This window comes from Sinocyclocheilus rhinocerous, unplaced genomic scaffold (assembly GCF_001515625.1).
Source record: "Sinocyclocheilus rhinocerous isolate Xijiao unplaced genomic scaffold, SAMN03320098_v1.1 scaffold2461, whole genome shotgun sequence".
NCBI lineage: Eukaryota > Metazoa > Chordata > Actinopteri > Cypriniformes > Cyprinidae > Sinocyclocheilus > Sinocyclocheilus rhinocerous.
This window is the reverse complement of record NW_015647015.1, coordinates 122,026-148,935: the sequence shown is the minus strand read 5'-3', so window position 1 is coordinate 148,935 and position 26,910 is coordinate 122,026. Positions and strand designations below refer to the sequence as shown.

At 37.4% G+C, this 26,910-nt stretch overlaps 1 protein-coding gene across 1 annotated transcript in view; it reads left to right on the top strand.

The window, feature by feature from the left end:
- The first annotated feature begins 238 nt into the window (after window positions 1-238).
- Window positions 239-26,910, top strand: part of LOC107708260 (paired box protein Pax-7-like) — a 69,249-nt gene continuing 42,577 nt past the window's right edge. The window contains exons 1-4 of the mRNA XM_016512448.1: window positions 239-482; window positions 1,577-1,812; window positions 1,998-2,142; window positions 2,357-2,485. Of these exons, the coding sequence (XP_016367934.1) occupies window positions 398-482; window positions 1,577-1,812; window positions 1,998-2,142; window positions 2,357-2,485 (595 nt within the window). The 5' untranslated portion in view covers window positions 239-397. The remainder of the gene's footprint in view (window positions 483-1,576; window positions 1,813-1,997; window positions 2,143-2,356; window positions 2,486-26,910) is intronic.

Sequence of the window (26,910 nt, the reverse complement as noted above, 5' to 3'; positions counted from 1 at the left end):
TGATGAATAAAAGAGTGAGGGAGAGCCTATCGTTACGCGCTTCCTCCTCCCGCTATGTGCGCCAAAGTTGGCCACTTAAACTCCTCTCAGGCAGCAAACAGGAGCTATAATCAAAACTAGCAGAACCTCTCACTAATATTTACTCACAGTTGCTTCAGTGCACATTTCATGCTTTCCTCTGCTCATCCTGCTATTGTTTTTTTTTTGTATCCACTGTAAGAACTTTTTTCTTCTGCACATTCGGCATTGTCCACTGGTGTGCGTTTTGGATTTCTTTTTACCTTTTTTTTTTTTGGACCTGTTACAGTTTCCACGGCGCAAACAACTCTGGAGCTTTCTGTGCGATTGGTTTCTTTAATTTATTAGTGAGAGATTCAGTTATTTGGGGGTAGCTGGAATGGCTACTTTACCAGGAACAATTCCTCGAATGATGCGACCAGCACCTGGCCAGAACTACCCACGAACCGGATTCCCGTTAGAAGGTATGGAAACAATTCTTCTTATTATTATTATTCTTAAATAAAATCACAATTTTATTACATATTTGTAACTGTAATTTTAAAATACTAAAACAAATCCTTTTGGACAAGGTATGTCAAACACACTTTCACGCGTTACTGATGGTAAAAAAGAACGAAATTATCGGCCTGAATGGAATTTAAGAAGTAGGCCTAGGCTAATTTATAAGACGGAACAAAAACTTTTAAAAATAGCAGAGATTATACTTATGAAATCAGTTATTTTAAATAATTGACATTGAACCTTCTTTCATAATCTTGTTATCTTGCAGAGTTCTGAGTAAAATGTTCTGAACGTGTTATTTGCACGCGCCGCTTGCGCATTAAATGGGAAACTCTTTCCTGGATCGAGTGAATTCGTGCTTAAGAGCATTTTGACGAAACCCTATACCAAACCCACGAATCCTGCAATCTGTGGGATTTGCTTAAGTATCTCTCAGCAGCGAAGGGAAATAAAACGCACAGCTGAGAGCTGGCTCAAAGCATCACACTAATATTTGTGTTGCATGACTGGGAATAATCGAGGTTTAAAGTGGCACCTCTTTAGTGCCTCTTGAATGGCAATTAGTGTCCTCAAGTGTTACATCCTCTCGTAACACATCAGATAGACTGATAGCATAGAAGGATTCTTTCAGGAAAGAAAATGTGTGAGGATGAGATTTTTGGATTAATTCTCCTCCAGGCTTTGATTAATCATTATTCGTATCTTCGAATAAACAGAAAACCTTCGGCATGAATCGTTTCAAAATCTTCTCTACATATCACGTGATAAATAATATGATCTGATGTGATTAATCAGAATGACAGCATGTAGATGTTTTGTGATAAATCCTGTACAAAGCCTGGAGGACTCGCTTGCAGGATTTCCCCCTCAAAACTCAATGACATTAAATTAAATGCACTTTACATTATGTATCATTTTTTTGCATTCATAAATTCAACGCGTAATTCCATATATAATCGCATAGTTGAAATGGATGTTATAAAGTGTCACAATCTTATCTTATATGTTGTTTCCTTTGTTCAAACTTTCTTTTTGGGCCTGGATGTTTTTACAGTCTCAACGCCTCTGGGTCAAGGTCGAGTGAACCAGCTCGGTGGAGTTTTCATCAACGGAAGGCCACTGCCAAATCATATTCGACACAAAATAGTGGAAATGGCCCATCACGGCATCCGACCCTGTGTGATCTCCAGACAGCTGCGGGTCTCACACGGCTGCGTGTCCAAAATCCTCTGTCGCTACCAGGAGACCGGTTCCATCCGTCCGGGAGCGATAGGTGGAAGTAAACCGAGGGTGAGTGAACGATGTCGAAATAAAAGACATGTTTATACATTTAACAAATCGTAATGGGGGGTTAATGAATAATTATGATGAATTATTAAATATATTTTAATCATAAATATATCTGGAATTGATAGTAAACAGAATGAGCATTTCTTGTGCTTTTTTCCATCCACATGTTTGGTTCTACGCTAAAGCAAGTATCAACGCCCGACGTTGAGAAGAGAATTGAGGAATACAAACGCGAGAATCCAGGGATGTTCAGCTGGGAAATCCGGGATAAGTTGCTGAAGGACGGGGTGTGTGACAGAGGCACGGTTCCTTCAGGTGAGGCCTCTTCCGGTAAGCACCATTTAATTCCTATTGACATAAAGAGGACGTTACGCGCTTCACAGCATCTACTTAATAATAATAATAATATAAATAAATCTGTATATTCGTTTTTAATTAATTTTGGAGTTTTACATTTGAATTCTATAAATGAAATCCCATTTTTAGTGTGCATTGTTATGATTGTTATATTTGGCGTTACAGTGATTATTATCTCTCTTTATAGTTAGCTCCATTAGTCGGGTTTTGAGAGCTCGTTTTGGCAAGAAAGATGACGACGACGAGTGCGATAAAAAAGATGAAGACGGAGAAAAGAAAACCAAGCACAGCATCGATGGGATTCTCGGGGATAAAGGTCAGAGGCCGTTACATTTCTCATTGCGTGCGAATAGATGCGAGGAAACGTGGTGCGTAAAAGTTGTGCATTATAACTCGAACTCCCACGGAAGATGTTTTTGAGGTGTTGATCGGTTGTACTGACAGATCGTGATGGACTGGTGCTGTAATTGCTGCTGTTGTTGCAATTGATATTTCATTAGGCAGTTATTTGAAAGGGACAGATGCTGCAGTCCTTCATTCTCGCCAGGGGGAATATGTGCGCCCCCTTGGAAAAAAAAATGGCACAAATAGCTCTCATTATTCATGCTGCTAGCTGTTCAGTACTTACTCAATTATTTATGTGAGCCCTGACGTCAGGTATTTAGCCGGGTAAATTAATTTGTGTGGCACATTCCATTTCCATCGCGTTTTAACGACCCCCTAAACGACAACTGACAGTTTGAACCATTTGAGAATCCATGTCAGTTTAAGCAACTACATTATACGAGACATGTGGACCCCGTGGAGGTGACTTGTTTTGGCAACATTTATTATTATTATTATTATTATTATTATTATATGATCTTCATAATATTGTGAAATGAAAATGATCATTTGACAATATTTGAACTGAATTGCATAACAGCTCATTATTTATATTTTATTATTATTTGTTATTATAAATATTTATATTTAGGTCATATATTTAATATATTTATATTATATTTAAGAGTCTGTAATTAAACATTATAGCCTACTATTATAATTCGAAATATAATATTATAATTCGCAACGGTCATATTATATTCTTTCAATTATACGCGATATATTTTTTATTTTAGATTTATAGCGGGTCACAATACCCTTTTGCCTTTTTCTAAACGTTGTTATGAACAATCTCGATTTAAGCCTTTGTAACCTTTAGACTGAAATACAAAAGAGAACGGCTCTGGAGCCGGGCAGCAAAAAGAGTAACTGGACCGGTGACCCCCATTCAAAGATCCCAGAAAAGAGGGGAAAACTTTGTACAAAGGGTAGTAAAAAAAAAAAGAAAGGCAGATAAATTATTGAGTGCTCCCTGCTGGTAGATAGTTTTGTAATATGAAGGAGCGTTTACAATTGTAAGCTCAACATTTCATGGTGCACTGACAGTTTGAACCATTTGAGAATCCATGTCAGTTTAAGCAACTACATTATACGAGACATGTGGACCCCGTGGAGGTGACTTGTTTTGGCAACATTTATTATTATTATTATTATTATTATTATTATATGATCTTCATAATATTGTGAAATGAAAATGATCATTTGACAATATTTGAACTGAATTGCATAACAGCTCATTATTTATATTTTATTATTATTTGTTATTATAAATATTTATATTTAGGTCATATATTTAATATATTTATATTATATTTAAGAGTCTGTAATTAAACATTATAGCCTACTATTATAATTCGAAATATAATATTATAATTCGCAACGGTCATATTATATTCTTTCAATTATACGCGATATATTTTTTATTTTAGATTTATAGCGGGTCACAATACCCTTTTGCCTTTTTCTAAACGTTGTTATGAACAATCTCGATTTAAGCCTTTGTAACCTTTAGACTGAAATACAAAAGAGAACGGCTCTGGAGCCGGGCAGCAAAAAGAGTAACTGGACCGGTGACCCCCATTCAAAGATCCCAGAAAAGAGGGGAAAACTTTGTACAAAGGGTAGTAAAAAAAAAAGAAAGGCAGATAAATTATTCAGTGCTCCCTGCTGGTAGATAGTTTTGTAATATGAAGGAGCGTTTACAATTGTAAGCTCAACATTTCATGGTGCAAAACGGCGTCTTTTGTGCGGGTTTAGTTGCGCGTAACTGCGCAGTTGGTTTAAGACAAAGTAAAGCTTTTACATTTACACTTATTTAGATTGAGTTTCTTTAATAGAACTGGTATAAAATGATAATGATATTTTGCGATGGATAAATCAATCAGGGGTGCGTTTCCCAAAAGCAACTATGGTTGCAAGTTCCGTCGTTACCAATAGATTTCAATGGAACTAACTACCATAGTTAGCTAACGATGCTTTTTGGAAACGCACCCCAGTATGATTAAATAAAAATATCTATAGTAGCCTATTATTTCTGTTTTCTCTTGTAAATAATGCCAAAGTTATACGCTCAGATGACATCCCTCAAAATTACTTTTATATGCATTTATACACAGGCCGAAACTGATATTCGTTATTAAACAAATGCATGAAAAACAATCTCTCTGTTGCTGTCCACTGGTTGTGGTTGTTAATTTGTTGGGAATGTTGTGAGTGCGTCATCTCTTGGTTAATTATTCCCTAAATCTGTCATTTATAGTGTCTCATCTTCTGCACAGCATTGAATCCACTGTTAAATTCTTTGAAGGGATTCTTTAAGTTTACCATCCGGATAACATTTAATAATGTTAAGACTTATTAGAGCTGCTGTGTGTTGAATGGGCGTCTGTGTTGCTGAGGAGTGTAATAGCTCTGAGGCACCGGTAAGAAACACACTGATCCTCCAGCAGCTCTCGCGCCGGGGTTTCGCGCACAAACGTAATGTAGAAGAGCTTTTAAGCCCTGATTAAACTGAGTCCCTTTATTTCTTTTCACTTTCATCTCTGAACGGCTCACAGTGACTCGCCCAGGGCGTAAATTCATGAGATTTTGAGTTTATTTTACATGATATTTATTTATTTATTTAGGGTATTCAAAATACATGCGTTTTTTTATTGCATGTCTTTATAAGGTGTTAAACTGATTACTATCTAGTTCACCAGAAAAGTCCTCAGATTTTTAATTGACTTGTTTTGGCATACAACATTTATTTATTTATTTAATGTGTTAATTAGATGTTAAATTGCTTACGCATATTTAGTTGATCAAAAAAAAGTAATACCTCAGATTTTTGTTGACTTGTTTTGGCATTATTGTTTTAATATTATATTATATTATAGGCTTCATATACCAAAAATATATATGCAATTTATTAAATAAATATAATATTACATTTTATTTTAGCCGCATATATAATATATTCATATTTTGTAAACTTTTGGGGGTATACAAAATACATGTATTTTTAAATACAAAATAAATAAATTTAAAAAAATTATTCAGACCTTATATTTATGTTGACTTGTTTTGGCAAACAATTTTTTTTTATTTATTTGCGTGGCATGTGTTTACGCAGTTAGAATCTGGTAGATTATTTATTTATTTATTTATTTATTTATTTATTATACATAACACAGTGTTAAACGTTTTGAAAACAAACGACATAAACGTTGTCTGTGCTCCCTACACCCTGACTAGATCTCCGTGTACCTAACCTTAATAGCCTTAACTATGACTTCCACATTTGGTTTAGTGGCCATTACAATAATAATAATCCTGTGCACCTGCCATCCTCGTTACGGAAATAAAAAAATATATATGATGAGCGACAGCAGAGTTAGCACAAACCTGCCAAACTAAATTAGTCTTTAATGGGTTCCAGCCCCGCGTCTGACAGCTCACCTGGTGCACTTTTTGTCTGGAGGAGCATGTTAAACGCGACCACGCGTCCATTTGTGAGAGTGGCACTGGACACTTCAGCAGATCTGTGGATTACCTGAGCTTTTCAGACTAGCCTAATCAAACAGACTTCAGTCAGGGGTTTAAGAGTGTTGTTATGGGATAATAGTGATAAAAACCTGTAGGCGAGACGGATGTGAGCGATGCGCAGACTCGGTTTTACTGTACACAGGAACTCAGTGATATTTAGAAGAGAACAAAAATTCATACTTTCATAATGCAACATTTCTCCTGTGATAAAGCGCGAAGAATATTCTGGAATAGCAGTTTCTTATAGTTTTGGCGCCCTGGACGCGCACCAGCAGGGCATTTTCTCTCTTGCTTCACATTTATATGAAAACAAAGCAGATATACCTTCGGACCTAAAGCCGCACTGAATCCACAAATCCATCTGGAATAGAATATGTTACAGGGACACACAGAGAGAGAGAGAGAGGAAGATTAAGTGAAAGTAAGGGGAAGTTATTTAGCTATTAATATTTTTTTCTCCTCAGGCGTCGAGAGTGACTCCATCTGCACTTTCTTGCAGCTATTTTGGCTGGGCTGAAATTGTGGGAGACCCAAATGTTGGGCAGAGATAACATAACCATCAGAGTGTGGACCATCACTGCATTAAACACGGATTAACCTCTTCTCTCCCGTCACCCTGTCTCAACGCAGCTCGAGAATTTGACTGGCGAGGGATTTTCTTTAGTGTATAGAGTCCAGGGTTTAATCCATAATTCAGCACTACAGTAACAACAACAACAACTATTTATTTATAATTATATACGATTATATATATAGTTATATATATAATCTATATATTAACTATATATATATCATATATAATATATTATAGGCTATATATCGGGGTTTTTTTTATATATATTTTTTAATAATTTTTCCTTTTATGCTCCGGTATTAACCATTTTTGTTGTCAGGGATAATAAGTTGAACAGATATAAGCTCATAATAATATTACACTGAAGCTAGTGATTATAAAAGCTTGAGTCCATTTCGCCATTGCAGTGCTAGTTGCTTAAAATCCAGATAAAGGCAGTTCTAATTCCTGGAACCAATCAAATTTACCGAACCAGATGCAATTGACCATGATTTGCATTCAAGCATTGGTGATGCTGACATTTTTTCCCCCCAATGCCAGAACAACTTACATTCATTTAAATTTTTTTCCAGAGCTTTCTTTCTTTCTTTCTTTCTTTCTTTACATAATTACTTACTATCATAATAACAATAATAAATTTCACCCTGTAAAATAATCATATGATTATGCATAGCCTATTGTTATTTTTTTGTAAAACCATTGTCTTGAAGCTTTGGTAGCTTGATAGTAACTGTTAAAAGCCCCCATGGCACGACTTTAAATTTAATGCTAGGTGATGAAGTGAACAATATTCGTGATCCAGCCTATGTTAGCAATGATAAAAATGCAAACATTTCGGCTGGTATTTTAAAGTGGCTTTCATTGACTCCGCTGTAATGCTTAATTGGTCTCCATACGGGGATTATAGACTAGTTTACAATGTCGTTTTTAGAGCGCGGATGACCTGTGAACTCGAGACAGGGCCTGAATTTGTCAAGATGTGAGTTTTGATGTGTTTCAGAGATGTTAAAAAAATAACCAAAAACGGGTAAGGATGATGTGAATGAGGGCTCAGGCAGTTAAGGGGAATTGAGAAGCTTATGATCTTTGATCCGTGGATGTCTTTTGCTTATCAAAAACACTCGAGACGACTGCAGTACAAAGCGACTTCATATTACTGCCTGACTTCATTAAATGCGGGTTGCCATCTGGGACAGTGTAAATCTCTGCACAGATGTTAAGGAGAATATAATTTTCTTATATCGGAGAGAATTCTTGTAATAGTGCGGTTTTCACTCCCCAGCTGTTAACCGAGTGAGCAGAAGACCTTTACGCACATAAACGCTGTTTTATCATCTGCTCCAGCTAATAACCAGAGAGGATTTAATTTCTCAACTTTTCAAGGGCTTTGGAACCCAAATTTAATACATAATGTATCTGCGCGGATGTGTGCTCGGTTCTTTGTGCATAATTCCCTCTCCATGCGAGCAATGGATATTGTATCTGGTGCGTTCGTATCTGGTTAATGTTTGTAATGGGGACTTAAATACACAATTGATTCTGACATGTAAATTGTCATTTCCGTTTTAGCCATTTGATTTGTGAGGGCGGGTCACACTTGACACACACAAGCTGTGATACAGGCCTCATTAAACTCTCTCTCTCTCTCTCTCTCTCTCTCTCTCTCTGTATGTGTGTGTGTTTGGGGAGGGTGTCTGAAAATGCATCCAAAGCACAGCGCGCAATGTCGCTGTCTTTTGAACACATGAACCATTCAAATCTGTGCTTTTATTTGCTACAATATTTTCTTTTCTTGCATCTGATTTGTAGTCAATAACACACGAAAATTACAGACGGATTGTGCTTCAAAACACACATTAGTTTTTTTTTTCCAGAATCAGTGCGCAACATTCTTAAGTGCTGTGTAAAAATTCTTATTTATGTCATAGAAACCGAGGTGTTTATGCCAAATATTTTGTAAGAAGACATGCCTGTTGGATTATAATTTATGAACCGTATGAGCACATCGATGAAAGGCAGGTTATTTATAGGACTATCATCCAGACATTTAATATAGCTATTTATATTTATGCTTTCGAGGATATAAAAGGTCGCAGTAATTGTTCATTAATTATTTGTAGTCTGGATTGTTCATATTTTGCTATCTCTTCCGTTGTACTCTACGCATTTTGTCTTCAATCCTTACGCACTCTTTTTCAGCGCGGGCGTGTGGATTTAACTAATGAAGCGTTTCAGTCGCGTTGGTCGGTGTTTTAGAGATCCGTTCAAGTGGCTTTTAAGGAACAATAGAGGATCCCGGGATGCGGTAAATGGCAGTGACCGGTAACCCCTCTCACACTCGGGCAGGTCATTGCGCTTCAGCGAGCACAGCTAAGAGAGCTGAGAATCACCTCTGAGAAAGTCATCTCAGCAACAAGTGCTGAACATTTGGTAGAAGATAATTACTAGTAGCCTATTGAATAGCCTAATCGTTATAGGCTGTTTAAATGAAGCAGCAGCAACACATATACAAATATGAAATATTAACCAAACGAAAATAAAACAAAGGGGGAAAAACAGTAATTATAATTGTAACTACTGCAATTTATTATTATTTTTTTTTATCCGTTCATTAGTAACATATTGTAGTGTTTTTTTTTTTTTACTTGACCAGGCTTTCAGAGACCGAAACGAACGCGTTGAACTTGTCAAATCTAATTAAACGCTTCCTTCACAGACACAAACGATTATGTATTTGAGTTTTTTTCCACTCTCCTGTATTATTATTATTCGTTGTTTTTGTATATACATGTAGATATTCAAATCTAATCATTTTAGCCTATGTAGACCTATGTGAACATATGCATTATATTTATTTAATAATATTGTTAATAATATTTTACATTCAATATTATTATTATTATTAATAAATACAATTGGAGGACGAAAGGCGGAGCAGACAGCAGTTTTTTTTTTTGCACATTGTATTTCATGGGTGTGCGCCCTGTTAATTTAGCAAGTTTGTGAATTTTTTGGAGTCGTTCCGGACCCCACAGGCGAAAAGGCGAGAACGCAGCTTGGACTGTGGCGATGCGTTCTAATTGGGGATGAAATTCATTAGAGAAGACATCCATTTAAGACCTTTAAGTTTTCCACACATTTTAAAGGTATGAGAATGGATTAATGGCTTATAGCCAATACTGAAATGTATTGCCTCTTTGAAATTTGTCCTGCCTGTCTAACGGGTGTCACAAGAAGCACTTGGGAAAATGAACAAATAAATGCAGATTCCTCAAGCGTAATATCTTTAAAGTGCACGGGGACATGAATGCTTGAAGCAGGTGATGGTTTATGCCACCTTTTTTATATTTTTATAGGCTAATGCAGTTTGAAATGATCTCTATCCAAATATCCTAGGTTGATTTGTAATGATCTCCATTTGCAAAAAAAGAAAAAGAAAAAAAGTCTGCTCTTTGTGCATTGTGAACATATTTACTCTCTGTTTGCATTCTTACACTTTGTGTGCGTTTGAATGTGTGTTTTTCTCTTTTGGAATAAGATATGAAGTGGTGCTCGGATCATCCTCTCACTTTTGAATGGAGGAGAAATCAATTGTCTCCTTCCCCTTTATGGGGGGAGCATTTTGTTCTTTTAATTGAAAGCTGCCTTTTTTTCTTGTGTTGGGCCTAAGACTCCTCTGAAGTCTAGCAGCCTTCTTTCTCCATTGTCAGAGAAACTGCTCCTAAAAAGGAAAAAAAGAAAGAAAAGAGCAGAAGAAAAAAGAACTCTGTTATTTTCTGTCTCGAGATTCAGTGCGCAGGCTATTCAGGCCAGTTGATGAACTCCTTCAAAAAGATTATTAAGGGTATGAAAACAATGTGGACTAAAGCCTTTGGGCTCGCGGGCAGACAGTTTATAAACTAGCGGCCATTGTGCCTCGAAGGCAGATGCATGAATACTTTTGAATGGGGGCTTCAAACTGACACGATGGGGCTGGACAGCAGGCTGTTTAGTGAAGAGGGCTTGTGGAAGAGACGGGCTCAGTGTGTTGTCTGCATTAATGTACATCTGTAGGGACTGGGGGTGAATCCCCACTCCAGCACACTAAGATGGAAACGCCACATTCAGAGCCAGCGAGAGCTGATTTTGCTTCCGTCCCTTTGGGAATCCGTGCCACCTTGAAGTTTACGTAGGAGACCTGTCTAATATCATGGATGTATGATTTGAATGAACAAAAATAGATTTGAATCCATTTTTATGGATTAGAATGCATATAAATTATAAAATGCATATCAAATATATGCATGTTCACTACTATAGTGGAAATGCATCTATTTCAATTATGCATTTTGTTATGCATATGTTTGCATTGCAATTATGCATGTTTATATTGCAGACTTTCTTAGTATTTACTACGACAAAACCTGATGACCATGTTCTTAGAAAAATTAGCAAATAAATACAAATTCTTCAACTGTAATATATTTAAAGCGATTCTAATGTTTTGTAGTTATGGTGCACAAACGTCTGTGAATGAACATGACACTACAAAGAAAGTTACACATGAGGTGAAGTCCACTAGTCTGAGAATACTAATGAAAATGTATCCATTTTGCATGATTTTCTAATTTAATTGTACATTATTTTTATGTTTATATTGCATAATATCTTAGTGTGTGCTATGTCAGTATGCACATCATGACAAAACCTGATATTTATGTTCTCCAGCATGATTTGAGATGTTCCAAAGAGCATCTTGTGCTTTAATAAAAGAAAATCAGACCATATATACAAAGTCACGTCACTCATTTGCTTATTTGATTAAAGACTTATAAATAGTGCAGAAAGTTAAATGTTCTTTGTTACGTTATGTGCATATATATATAGCTTTAAATGAAACCAGCAGATTTCTGTACCTCGCTATACATTGATGTTAAATAACTTTTTAGTGGCATTTATTAATATTGCATGTTTGCAAGCCTGCAGTATAATAGATGGAGCTATTTTCCCAAACTTTTCTTCCTCTTTCTTCTTTTTTTCTCTATCAAACAGTAAAGTTAAAGTGTGTGATTGGTGCCCATAAAGTACTTGTAATCATCCTGAAGAGATCCCAGTGTTTCGATGTGATCTGCATCAGGCTGCAGCGAGCCCTCACTCGGCTCCGCTCTGGCAGGTGTCAACATTAGCAACACAATTGGCTCTCGGAGCCTCACCACAGCGAGACGGCTAACTTTAACTGTATGAGATGCCATGAAAAGAGGACCATGAACAGGTTGTGGAGGGGAGGAGGGAGATTATGCTTTGAGGCAGCTATTAGTGGGGATGAAGCTTCTCTAAACAAACAGCGGAGAGAAAGAAACCCAAGAAAAGATCAATAATGTGTTAGTTTTCTAGGCTAAGCCATGATGGATCTCAAGTACCCATTTTTTTCTTTTGTATTGTTATTTTTTCATTCTTCTTAGAGATGTTTTTCTTGATATTATAGGTATTGGCAATCCAATTTGGGCACAAATCATAAGAGGCGGGGGGGTTTTTTCTTTGAATGCGCTCTGCGTGTTGCATGTGTATTTATGACACATGTAGGGTGAATAATTTTGTTTTTTTTTATATAGTTTGAGCTCAGAAGCCTTCTTAGTTAACTTTGTTTCCTTTAAAATATACACAAAGTTCATTGCTGACATACAGTAAGAGAGCTATAAAGTTATTGTGAATAGAAACTCAGATCATTGACTCATTAAGAAATGAGTTCATACTGAAGATTCTGAGAATGAGGAGACATTAGCCATTTCCACATCTCATTGCTGTCTATAGGCTAAACAACTAATATAATAACGAGATCTCATATACTTTTCTTTTCTATTGTGTTCACCCTACTCTAATGCCTTTTTCTGCAGCATAGAACATTTTGGAAACTTTGTGATTGGACAAATTCTGTAATCATAGGTGGTAATCGGTCTCAGTTGGTGTCGGTTATAGGTATTGGCAATCCAATTTGGGCACAAATCATAAGAGGCGGGGGGGGTTTTTCTTTGAATGCGCTCTGCGTGTTGCATGTGTATTTATGACACATGTAGGGTGAATAATTTTGTTTTTTTTTATATAGTTTGAGCTCAGAAGCCTTCTTAGTTAACTTTGTTTCCTTTAAAATATACACAAAGTTCATTGCTGACATACAGTAAGAGAGCTATAAAGTTATTGTGAATAGAAACTCAGATCATTGACTCATTAAGAAATGAGTTCATACTGAAGATTCTGAGAATGAGGAGACATTAGCCATTTCCACATCTCATTGCTGTCTATAGGCTAAACAACTAATATAATAACGAGATCTCATATACTTTTCTTTTCTATTGTGTTCACCCTACTCTAATGCCTTTTTCTGCAGCATAGGACATTTTGGAAACTTTGTGATTGGACAAATTCTGTAATCATAGGTGGTAATCGGTCTCGGTTGGTGTCGGCAAGTCTTTCCTTTCATTTGACAGAGGTTTTACTCAAAGGCAGGAGGAGATATTGGTAAAGGAATGAGTTGACATCAGGGTTGCATTCTCGTGTAAGTGCTTGTGTTGACAAGAAACACAAGGTTTCCAAAAGTCATTTATCTATCTTTCTATCTGTGCTCGTCTGGTAGATCTTGACCGTGCCATTGGAAAGGACAAGAGTGCTCAGCGCTCCATAGTAGTTCCCATGGGGCTTTGACTCAATGCTTTTCCAAGAGCGAAGGCAATTTTGCTTTAATTGGTTGTTTTAGACCCCTTTCTTGTCACACACTCAGGATAGCTCTCGGAAAACAAATAGAAAGGAAAAGTGTCTCTTGTTTCCTCCAGGGTTTTATTTGAAGCACATCGTCCAAAGTGAGGATTTTGATTGAATTGTCTGCCTTTGAAAAAATGCTTCTTGCTACATATGAGGATATTATACACAGAGCTTTAAATATTTATTTCAACACAGGTGAAATAGATGAACCCATTTAGTCTTTGTTTTCACATGATGAGAAAAAGAGACATTTTCTCTTTGTTTTGTAATTGCCTTTTTTGTTTGTTTTTTTGCATCTGCAAGATTAATGTTTAATTTTATGTTTCAGATTAACGTTTAAAAAGGTCACCACTTGTTGGCATAGACTTATAATTTCACTCATTGCTTCAAGTTTCATTGTGCTAAATTCTTTAAATTTGCTGCATTGTTAAAATAGAGAATCATCAGTGAAAATGTGGTCCATTTTACTCATACTGTATAAGGAGTAGAATTGGGATTGTAAATCAGTGGTAAATATGTGGCATGCAATTCATCAGTCTTCAGTTAAATGTGCCGCAGATATATCAGTGTGATTTCCACTGTCTGGCATTTTATGAATTAACTTCCTACAATCACTGAAAATTCTTCTCTGAATAGTACTGTTTTTGTAAATTGCCTTTTTTTTTTTTAAACTAGAACATGTAAAAAAAATTTCACCCATCCTCAACATCATATCATTTTTACTCTTATAAACAAAGCAGTATATTTAAAGATTGGCTTGTTTGGCTTTGTTTTGATTGGATCCGGTGTCTCCTAAGATCTGTGTGGATTATATTTAATTTGTTATATATTTATTTATATGTATTATATTTGTGGTCTATTTATATTTAACCGCTGCTTAGGAAAACATTTGGCACGTTATGATTTCTTGACTGATAAATCAGAAGGGATTCACTTGAAATGCATGCCACGTTCAGTGACAGACATAACATTGGGGGGGAATGGTTATTCTGTGTTAAAAGAGTTTCTGTTTTCTTCACAACCCATGTAAGAAGAAAACACAGGATCATAATAGAGCTAAATGTCTAAAAAATGTCTAAATCCCCCCCCCTGCGTTTTTCCCGCCTGCCATAGATGTCAAAGTTTTTGACAGCTGGCACGGACACTGCCGGATTATTGTCATCCCCTGTTACACCAAGGCGTGTTAGAAAGTACAGCAAGCATTCTCACTAATTTCATTACAATGGAGAAAATGCTCCACATAATGTGCAACACTAATTAACTTTAGAGCCGTGTGCCCAGTCAGAGAGCTGATGAATTAGAGCCATTCACACCATGCTCGACTGCTTTAAAATCACCATTAGCCCATGCTACTTACGGCCATAACATCGCCCATTATGCTTTTGACCTGCTTTGCAAATGGATTCTTCATTATTTTCGTTCTATGCAACGTGTGGCCGTTCATTTTTAAGGCTGTACCGAAAGACAATAAACACGTTCACTGAGTGTTGCAAATCAGAAATGTGTTTCGTCTTTCCAGCAAGTTCAAAAATATGCAGGCACTGACCGGTGAGCGTAGAGAGACTGCGAGCGGTGGAAAGCAAGCGGTCCCTGTAACTTCAAAGGGAAAAAAAGCCAAGCCTTCCATTTTTAACTAATGGGTTTATTTAAGGCGTCCCCTGTCGGACCCTCCCTAGGGGAATGTACACTCTCATTTTGAAATACCCTTACGGTCCGAAGATACAATATAGAGTGCTGATCTCTGACTTTACCATCAGCTGCTGTGACTGCGAGCTGATGTAAACTCAGAAAACATGAAATATTAAAGACCTCCTTATGTCCTGAAGAATGTCTTGGGAATTTCATGTAGTATCCACTGTGTCAATATGAACATTTCTCATTCAATTCTTCTAAACTCTGTACTTTTACAATAATTGTCTCATTTCATTTTTTCCCTTTTTTGTAGAATTTCAGGAGAAATAGGAAGAGCTTTAGGGTATATACAGTACACTCTTTTAAAAAGGTTCTTCATTGGCATTGATAGATCCATGAACAACCTTTAACTTTTCCAATGCACAAAAGCTTCTTTATAGTGGAAAAAGTTTCTTTAGATTTTTTAAATGTTCTTCATGTGAAGTAAAAATGGTTCTGTTGAAAATGGTTCTTTTATGACGCTTTTGAAAACACCATTTTGGAACCTTTATTTTTAGATGAATCGCAACAGAGGTCTCCAGTAGATCTCCTGAGCTTTGAAAGAGCAAGCTATGGGTCACCCATGCCAGTTTTGTACCTTCTGGTACTCTGATTAAGCCACAAATAGCATCTATTGATAAGGATAAACCAACAGTTGGTTTAGAAATGTGCATTTTTTTTTTCCAGAATACTGCCCAAAAAGTATGGCAATATCCCCCTCCAGAATGAACTCACACTGAGTTTTGTCTGTACTATAACCACTTTATGATGAAAGAATTATATGCCTTGACTCCAGAGCCGTCCTTCAGGCACATATCTCAATCCTTGAGTGCATTCCGTCTCCTACCTAAACTCCATCCTTTTGCATTCTGGATAAAATAAACAGGCGCTTCTCAGAGCTCAGAGTTAGTATTTGATTTCCTGCATTGCTTTTTCCTTTCAAGCCTCCTGAAGGGGCTTCTGCACTATTGGCAAGGACCCCCTCGGTTCCCTTTTTGCTTTGTGGTCCTTCTTAATTTCATTACTTTAGCTGTGACCTTAATTAGCAGGGAACCAACCCCAGGAAACGAAATCCCATTTTGGCAAAAAAGAATGGTTGTAGAAAACTAAGCCCCACTCCCTCGAAACAGAGGTAGGTAGGGTGACCCTCAAGAAAACGGCTCAGGGAGGCATCCTCCATTTCTCATTTCTCTCACTCCCTATGGTGACAGGAATTCAGTTCTTTTCAAAATATTCCTGCATGGACGGTGCGTGTGTATCGAGTGATAAATGGCTTCCTCTTTTATTTATTTATTTATTTTTTAACATTAACCTCTAAAATAATGTGATATTTGCAATAATTTATTCTCCATTTTTAAGGGGCTCAAAAAGTCTGAGACGTTTTATTTAAACCTACACAGTAAACAACTCGGCTCCGCTCTGGCAGGTGTCAACATTAGCAACACAATTGGCTCTCGGAGCCTCACCACAGCGAGACGGCTAACTTTAACTGTATGAGATGCCATGAAAAGAGGACCATGAACAGGTTGTGGAGGGGAGGAGGGAGATTATGCTTTGAGGCAGCTATTAGTGGGGATGAAGCTTCTCTAAACAAACAGCGGAGAGAAAGAAACCCAAGAAAAGATCAATAATGTGTTAGTTTTCTAGGCTAAGCCATGATGGATCTCAAGTACCCATTTTTTTCTTTTGTATTGTTATTTTTTCATTCTTCTTAGAGATGTTTTTCTTGATATTATAGGTATTGGCAATCCAATTTGGGCACAAATCATAAGAGGCGGGGGGGGTTTTTCTTTGAATGCGCTCTGCGTGTTGCATGTGTATTTATGACACATGTAGGGTGAATAATTTTGTTTTTTTTTATATAGTTTGAGCTCAGAAGCCTTCTTAGTTAACTTTGTTTCCTTTAAAATATACACAAAGTTCATTGCTGACATACAGTAAGAGAGCTATAAAGTTATTGTGAATAGAAACTCAGATCATTGACTCATTAAGAAATGAGTTCATACTGAAGATTCTGAGAATGAGGAGACATTAGCCATTTCCACATCTCATTGCTGTCTATAGGCTAAACAACTAATATAATAACGAGATCTCATATACTTTTCTTTTCTATTGTGTTCACCCTACTCTAATGCCTTTTTCTGCAGCATAGGACATTTTGGAAACTTTGTGATTGGACAAATTCTGTAATCATAGGTGGTAATCGGTCTCAGTTGGTGTCGGCAAGTCTTTCCTTTCATTTGACAGAGGTTTTACTCAAAGGCAGGAGGAGATATTGGTAAAGGAATGAGTTGACATCAGGGTTGCATTCTCGTGTAAGTGCTTGTGTTGACAAGAAACACAAGGTTTCCAAAAGTCATTTATCTATCTTTCTATCTGTGCTCGTCTGGTAGATCTTGACCGTGCCATTGGAAAGGACAAGAGTGCTCAGCGCTCCATAGTAGTTCCCATGGGGCTTTGACTCAATGCTTTTCCAAGAGTGAAGGCAATTTTGCTTTAATTGGTTGTTTTAGACCCCTTTCTTGTCACACACTCAGGATAGCTCTCGGAAAACAAATAGAAAGGAAAAGTGTCTCTTGTTTCCTCCAGGGTTTTATTTGAAGCACATCGTCCAAAGTGAGGATTTTGATTGAATTGTCTGCCTTTGAAAAAATGCTTCTTGCTACATATGAGGATATTATACACAGAGCTTTAAATATTTATTTCAACACAGGTGAAATAGATGAACCCATTTAGTCTTTGTTTTCACATGATGAGAAAAAGAGACATTTTCTCTTTGTTTTGTAATTGCCTTTTTTGTTTGTTTTTTTGCATCTGCAAGATTAATGTTTAATTTTATGTTTCAGATTAACGTTTAAAAAGGTCACCACTTGTTGGCATAGACTTATAATTTCACTCATTGCTTCAAGTTTCATTGTGCTAAATTCTTTAAATTTGCTGCATTGTTAAAATAGAGAATCATCAGTGAAAATGTGGTCCATTTTACTCATACTGTATAAGGAGTAGAATTGGGATTGTAAATCAGTGGTAAATATGTGGCATGCAATTCATCAGTCTTCAGTTAAATGTGCCGCAGATATATCAGTGTGATTTCCACTGTCTGGCATTTTATGAATTAACTTCCTACAATCACTGAAAATTCTTCTCTGAATAGTACTGTTTTTGTAAATTGCCTTTTTTTTTTTTAAACTAGAACATGTAAAAAAAATTTCACCCATCCTCAACATCATATCATTTTTACTCTTATAAACAAAGCAGTATATTTAAAGATTGGCTTGTTTGGCTTTGTTTTGATTGGATCCGGTGTCTCCTAAGATCTGTGTGGATTATATTTAATTTGTTATATATTTATTTATATGTATTATATTTGTGGTCTATTTATATTTAACCGCTGCTTAGGAAAACATTTGGCACGTTATGATTTCTTGACTGATAAATCAGAAGGGATTCACTTGAAATGCATGCCACGTTCAGTGACAGACATAACATTGGGGGGGAATGGTTATTCTGTGTTAAAAGAGTTTCTGTTTTCTTCACAACCCATGTAAGAAGAAAACACAGGATCATAATAGAGCTAAATGTCTAAAAAATGTCTAAATCCCCCCCCCTGCGTTTTTCCCGCCTGCCATAGATGTCAAAGTTTTTGACAGCTGGCACGGACACTGCCGGATTATTGTCATCCCCTGTTACACCAAGGCGTGTTAGAAAGTACAGCAAGCATTCTCACTAATTTCATTACAATGGAGAAAATGCTCCACATAATGTGCAACACTAATTAACTTTAGAGCCGTGTGCCCAGTCAGAGAGCTGATGAATTAGAGCCATTCACACCATGCTCGACTGCTTTAAAATCACCATTAGCCCATGCTACTTACGGCCATAACATCGCCCATTATGCTTTTGACCTGCTTTGCAAATGGATTCTTCATTATTTTCGTTCTATGCAACGTGTGGCCGTTCATTTTTAAGGCTGTACCGAAAGACAATAAACACGTTCACTGAGTGTTGCAAATCAGAAATGTGTTTCGTCTTTCCAGCAAGTTCAAAAATATGCAGGCACTGACCGGTGAGCGTAGAGAGACTGCGAGCGGTGGAAAGCAAGCGGTCCCTGTAACTTCAAAGGGAAAAAAAGCCAAGCCTTCCATTTTTAACTAATGGGTTTATTTAAGGCGTCTCCTGTCGGACCCTCCCTAGGGGAATGTACACTCTCATTTTGAAATACCCTTACGGTCCGAAGATACAATATAGAGTGCTGATCTCTGACTTTACCATCAGCTGCTGTGACTGCGAGCTGATGTAAACTCAGAAAACATGAAATATTAAAGACCTCCTTATGTCCTGAAGAATGTCTTGGGAATTTCATGTAGTATCCACTGTGTCAATATGAACATTTCTCATTCAATTCTTCTAAACTCTGTACTTTTACAATAATTGTCTCATTTCATTTTTTCCCTTTTTTGTAGAATTTCAGGAGAAATAGGAAGAGCTTTAGGGTATATACAGTACACTCTTTTAAAAAGGTTCTTCATTGGCATTGATAGATCCATGAACAACCTTTAACTTTTCCAATGCACAAAAGCTTCTTTATAGTGGAAAAAGTTTCTTTAGATTTTTGAAATGTTCTTCATGTGAAGTAAAAATGGTTCTGTTGAAAATGGTTCTTTTATGACGCTTTTGAAAACACCATTTTGGAACCTTTATTTTTAGATGAATCGCAACAGAGGTCTCCAGTAGATCTCCTGAGCTTTGAAAGAGCAAGCTATGGGTCACCCATGCCAGTTTTGTACCTTCTGGTACTCTGATTAAGCCACAAATAGTGAAAGCGCAAAGAGGCCCGGGGCCCAGCCTGTTGTTGGACCTTAGGTGTGTGTTCCTATGGCCGCCCTGTGCCTACACGCACATGACAAGAGCCATAAAAGACCAACGCCTTTGCTGCTTCTTCTGCCCCTCTCTTAAACCGCTTTTTTCAACCTTTTCTTGAAAGAAAAAAGGTCTAATTGTTTGTTGTGGGAGCCAAAGATTATAGACCCTCCCCTCCTTTTGCTCTTTTTTCCTTTCGTCTGTTTTCTTTGGGCTCGTCTTTCTCTCCGCCGCTCTCGTCATTTCTAAAGGATGTGATTTTTATCCCGAATGTTGTGAAAGGGGAAGCGAAAGAGGAACGATCCTGCGAGACTGCTTTTGACAATGGCAATGAGACACAAGATCGTTGACTTCTGTTAGTTGCTTTGCATAAATATATAGTTTTAGCTCGTGTTTGTGACTGCATGAAAAAGTGCTGAGCAATGGATTGCATTATGTTAGCATTTGGTTATGTGTGGTTTGGAGTATTTCGACTCAATAATTCAATAGAGCAACATGTTTAAAGTTTTTGAGTAGTCAAATATTTGAAGCAAGCGTGCAGGTGTTTATATGCTGGGTGAGGCTGACCCACATTATCTAGGCCTGCCGGTCTGACTTGCACTGATTTCAGTCAGACTAATGCATTTACATGACATTTTCAAAGACTTTATTGCTTTAGTCTGGCTGAAAGTGCATGTAAATGCATCTGATGAGCATTGTTTCTCTCCAGTGTTGTCTGTAGGAAAGCAACTCATGGATATCTCTCTGATGTTTCGATTGTTTCTCATAGACAGCGACGATGAGATATAATGGAGAACAAAATGTAGACTTTTGACAGCATCTCCTGCTTTTCAGATGTTTCTCTTGAAGAAAGGTCTCTTGTAATTGGCATTTCAGAAGAGATCTCAACATTTGCTCAAATTTTCTAAAATGCCATGGTCTCTAATCAAAGGTCAGAGATCTCAATATGAAGATTTCTCATTCATTTTGTTGAGGCTAAATGAACTGAGCTGCTTTTCACTTTCCATTTACATAACTAGCCTTGATTATTTTAATATTTTAAAGGAAACTTTAGGTGTAATGAATGATAACCGAGCAACCTTCCTCCAGATACTCTTCAACATGCAATATTGCATCATAGTTATGTATATATAAGCATATGTAATTGGTAATCCTAGCCTTTTCATTTACTTTTTTTTTGTTTGAACATTTCGTCAGAATGGCTTAACCCTGTGGGGGCAGGACCGGAAAAGTACGTTCAGCTCCATCTTCAACAATGCAAATTTTTCTGTCATTTATTTGATCTTGCTGTAAATCCGCCCCCCCCAATTCTCCACCTCCCTCTCCCACCATAGGCACAGCAGTATCAAAGGTTCAATCCCTAAACAGACCTGAGGAAACACGCTGAGTTTTATATTCAGGCCGTGAGCCAAAGAGATAGCAAAGAGAGGCAGATGGATGTCAGAGATATCAAATCAGATCGCACGGCGAAAACTCGGCTCATTATGATTTCCCTCTCCTCCTCCAAGAGTGACAAAAAGTATAATTGCTCTAGTGACTCTCACAAAGGCATGTACAAAATAAACATGTAAACAAAAATGTAAGCAGGGATGCTGTTATTTTTGTCCTGTGGGAATGTGGGGGGTTTAGGAAGATGCCGAAGGAAAAAAAAAAAAAAGAGGGAAAGATGTGTTGTCAGTTACACTCAACTGGTGTCATTTGCAGCTCTGAGGCTGGTCCTATTGAATGCCTGTAAAATAGCAAGCGTAAGACTTGATTGTAATTATGCTGGAACTAATATGCTTTTCAAAATGAGCCATTATGAGTTAATGCCGCACTGCAAAAAGCCCTGTCTGTTTTTGTCACTCTGTCTTGGGTAGTTTGCAAGGTACAGCTGATATTGAGGACATTGGTTACGGTATTTAAAAAAAGGCTGCATTGAATTTTGCCGTAATGTTGAGCTAATACTGATTCAAAGGCAATCTTAGCAGATGAGGTTGGAGACGCTTCTACCTCCTTCTCACTGTGTCATGGAGGCTTTTTATTATCCGCCATCCCTGACTAATTCCTGGGATTCTGATGATGTCAAAAGCTGCACTTTGATTCGTGCTTTTCAATTGTCTTTTTTTTTTATAAGGATCTTTGACATCCTTTTAGGTTTGGTAATGATATATCGAAACTCTATTTTCAGACGAGCTGTGCAAATCACTTTTGATGCTGTTGGGTGATATATTTAAAATGATAAAGATAGATCAGTCGGACAAAGAGACAGTTTTTAGCTGGGATTTTAAGCAGTTATTCACCATTTCTTGAATGTGTTCTACAGACAAAAGCTGTGGTGTATAGCATGGTACAGTGATGGTATCAGTCCATGCTACTAAATGACTAAAGTAACGTGGTACTTTTTTGTTAGTGTCATCTCTCTTTTTAAGCAGACCAAAGATGTTTATATATTTATTTATTTAGACAAATGACTTAGTTAACATACTCAACATACGTTGATTAAAGCCCTTAGAGAAGAAAAGAGACATCATAAATTACTGTGCTGTTAACATTAATGTTAAAATAAAAATAAAAGTTATTTATTGGAGTTGATGGTTCTATTAAGAACCATTAACATCAATAGAACCTTTCAATTGGACAGAATGTTGTTTACAGTGTAAAATCTTATTTTTAAAATGTTCTTTTAAGAACTTTTCACTGAAGTTTTCTTTGAGGAACCCAAAATGGTTCTTCAGTGGCATGCAAGCTGCTGAAAAAAGGAAATATTAATACACAAGGTCATTTCAGAACTGTCTTTAATTCACCTGTTAACTAGCAAGGAATTTTGTAATATGGTCACATTTCAAACACAAAAGTGGATATTTTTAAAATATAGATTTTTCCATACAGTGAAGGTCAATGGGGTCTAATGTTGTTTGGAACTCAACGTTCTTTAAAATATCTGTGTTTCACAGAAGAAAGAAAGTCATACAAGTTTGGAGCATCATGAGGATGCGTAAATGATGACAGAATCTTCATTTTGCGGTGAACTATCCCTTAAAGCCAACGTAAACGACTGCTAAATTGAGCTAAATGTGTATGTTGGCTTAACTGTTGCAGATAATGGGCCCTAAATGGATGAGATTTGGCTTTAGTGATTCATGTAGCCAAGAAGCAGAGAACCTACTCGTAACGGTTTATCTGCTTCTAGCCTTCTGCTTCATACGGGTTTGGTTTTTAAATGAAATGCGATCTAAAATTTGTCAGAGCCTTCTGTACGCACCTGATTTTGTTGCAAATGAAATACTCGGCACAAAGTCAGCATTTTGTTAAAGATCACGTTGGGCCCTGGAGGAAAAACAGCCAGGCTGTAGCACAGAATGAATGGAACATAATTAGGCTTTAATTGGCTGATAAGTGAGCAGAGGACTTTATCAATATCCCCAGAACCCTCAAATAGAATTACAGCTCGGTTATTGTGAGGCGGATTAGTCAGGATGTACCTTATTGTTTTAAAACAGGGAAGAGTTCTTGTGAATTGACCTCACATCTTCTTGAGCTTAACTGTGTTTAAAGTGCAAATTAACTGCTGCTTTTTTTGGTCCCCTGATTACTGTGGTTAAATGTAGTGCTTTTTTAAACAAGGAATGAGAGCGAATGGAAATTTAGTTATAATAGCTACACAAGAGTTTAAAGTTTTGTATACTTTTAGCCTTTTAGTCAGCTTCTCCACGGTCATATTAGCAGCGGAGAAGCAGCACATTAGCATAACACATATGTTTGTAGCATATTACATGTTTGCCATAACCTATCTGAACCCATTTGGGGCTTCTGTTCTCTTGATAGAAGCTAGCATCCCAATCAGTGGACATCTTTGGGACAGAGATGAGGCCTGTATCATGCCCCTCTCACTGCTCTATCTCTGCCAGCATCTGTTTCATTACCATAATCCTTTGCTGTTGTCAGGGGGCCTGTTATGGAGACAGATCAGCCTCAAAAATAACACATTTGCAAAACAAAATTCATAAATGCACAGCACAATTTACATTTACAAAATCCGATTCGTAAATTCAAAACACAATTCATAAATACACAAGTAAAAGCATAAATATTTCTCCAAATGCTCACACAAATGCATCTTACCTAAATAAATTTAAAATGTTTACACAAATATGTATATATCATCAAGGACCCAATCATGGAACAATGCACAGTACAAGTGCAGCGTTGAGCTTCTTGAGTCTGTTCAGTAAGGAGTGTTTTGATTGGTGGATTAAAAGCTCACCGCGATTGGCTGAACGGAACATCCTCCAAAAAAAGATATTTATGAATCTTAACCTGCCAGGAAGGTCTCAAAAATACCGCACACAAATTCAAAGCAGTCCACGCACATGTGACGATTTGCAAATGCAGATTCAACGATTCATAAATACATGTAACATCATTCATGTGTGATGGAAATTAATTCAAGAAATTTGTATATACATATTTGTGTAAACATTTTAAATTTATTTAGGTAAGATGCATTTGTGTGAGCATTTGGGGAAATATTTATGCTTTTACTTGTGTATTTATGAATTGTGTTTTGAATTTACGAATCGGATTTTGTAAATGTAAATTGTGCTGTGCATTTATGAATTTTGTTTTGCAAATGTGTTATTTTTGAGGCTGATCTGTCTCCATAGCCTGTTGACCTTCAGTCTTGGGCTTGCAAGACAGCTGAGCTAGAGCTTGTGAAATGACAACAACAACCTGAGTTTTGTTTCTGAGTTTGCCCGCTGATTACGTGTGTTTTGTAAAATATTTCAATACAAAAGACGTGCAGTGGGATTTGATATGGTTACAGTACATTTGTAATTATAAGTGAAAAGGCTTTGATGCATCAAACGTGTGGACAGAAAAAACCAAAGAGACACAAGGGCAGGATACGCTGACAGAATCTTGCCTCATGAATCATGTGCCGAAACTGTGCAATGAAACAAAAATCACAGCGGCACGTCTTTCCCTCCCCCTCAGGATGCCGAGGTGACTTTGGAAAGTGATCCGTAGACCACTGCACAAGTCTCAAGTGTTGTCATGGTGTGTTAGCAACAAATCGCTCTGGCGCATCCTCATGAAAACCAACAAAGGGATATCCAGGATATGTACATATTCAACTTTGTATATTCAAGATTTTGTTCGTGTGCTGGAGTGCCAGGCAGTGTTGTAAAAAAATCTATCTTTATTAAAAGGGGGAAGATGGAGGAATTGATTTAATGAATGCGGACTCATGTCCTGCGGTCGCATGTAATCCATTGAGAATCATTGAGCCAGAGCTTGGGGAGACAAAAAGACATTCTGTGAAGACTGCTCGAGTGGTCTGTAATGATAGTCTCCATATAATCCGTTAATTCCATGTTTAATTAAACTCCAGAGCTGGTCTGGAGACTGCAGCAGTTTGGTGCGTCTTGAAGCGGTTGCGTTGCGGAAGGGAGTTTTTCTTCTATTGTTGATGTAGTTGCACCAAATACTTGCACGTGCACCAAGAGGAATGCATGTGTGAATAAATAAGACCCTAGTCTGTTCTGTAATTTCCATGTACTTCCACATGCAACAAGAAGAATGCATTTGCTGATATGCAAGTATGCACTAACATACTTGCACTGCCAGATTTAGGTTCTTTTTATTGATAACTGGTACTTTTGATGCCACCAAAATTGACACACACCTAGAAGAATGTGTGTAAATACACAAGACCATAGCTTGCTTTGTCTTTTATACATACAGTATGCAGTTACCTGGTTTAAAAACAATATATAGGTGTTTTTCTTCTTTGTCTTTTTCTACGCACTTCCACATGCACCAAGAAGAATGCATTTGTTGATACCCAACATACTTACTCGCCCAGAGTTGGGTTCTTTATATATAATCTGCAATTTCATTTCTGCATTTATTTGGTGAACGAAAATTGACATGCAACAAGAAGAATGCATGTATGGATACGCAAGCATGCACAAACACACTTGCAGACCCGCAGTTTGGTTCTTTTTGTTGTTGGTAGTTGCATTACGCTGGGGGATTGTTTTCCCCCCCATTGTCAGTTTCAAGTGCACCCAATTCTCGCACATGCACCAAGAATGCATTCGTCGATACGCACGGACATACTCGCACGCCCATGCACATACTAATATACACACACTAGCACTCTCCCACAGGCCTTTTTGTAACCTCTTTTCCTGGCAGCCTATCAGCCGTAGAAGAGGCCTGGCAGATGGGGGTTTGAGAGAGATGATCAGGCTCCGGTCTGGCAGAAGAAAACGGAGATGCAGGAAAACTTGTGTGAAGTGGTCCAGGGTGCAGGAACCTGCTGATCAGCAGTGGGCAGAGAGCGCGCACGATGGCTCAAAGGAGATTTGTTTCCGTCGTGGCAGCTGTGGCGTTGCGGGGGAAGGAGCTCAGAGCCCTTCTTTCTGTCTTTCCCCCGTGGATGATGCAAGACCAAAGGGCCTGGAGCAAGACTCAAGCTACACTGCTTGTTAGCACTCATGCGTTTTAAGAAAGCAAATGTAAAAGTGTGATTTTTGTGACAGGACCTTTCACGAGCTTTCTGCTGCCATGAATAGATATACAGAGGTGGCTCACAAATAAAGTATGATGCAATTTTAGAATCAATTATCATGGTAATGTATTTCAGTAATATATCTTAACGCACTCCATATCTCTCCTTACAAACGCTCCTCTTGGCTCGGTCGTAGTAGTGTTCGTCTTTGTGCCGGGGAAATACTCCTCTGGCTAAAATGCAAACTGCCAACTGCGATCTGCACTTGTCTTTGACTGAGTGCCTGAAAAAAAGTAATGTAAAATATGTTGTAATATATTTCGAACACTAACTTGAAACACAAAGAGAGGGATTCAATGGCCCAGAAGTCTCATACATTCTTATTTCAAACATTTGCTCTTAGGAGCTAGCCCCAGCCCGCTACAGAGAGAATAAGGCGGACGTGCTAGAGCAAGGTGTCTGGTGTAGATTACCCTAACCCTCACAGTTA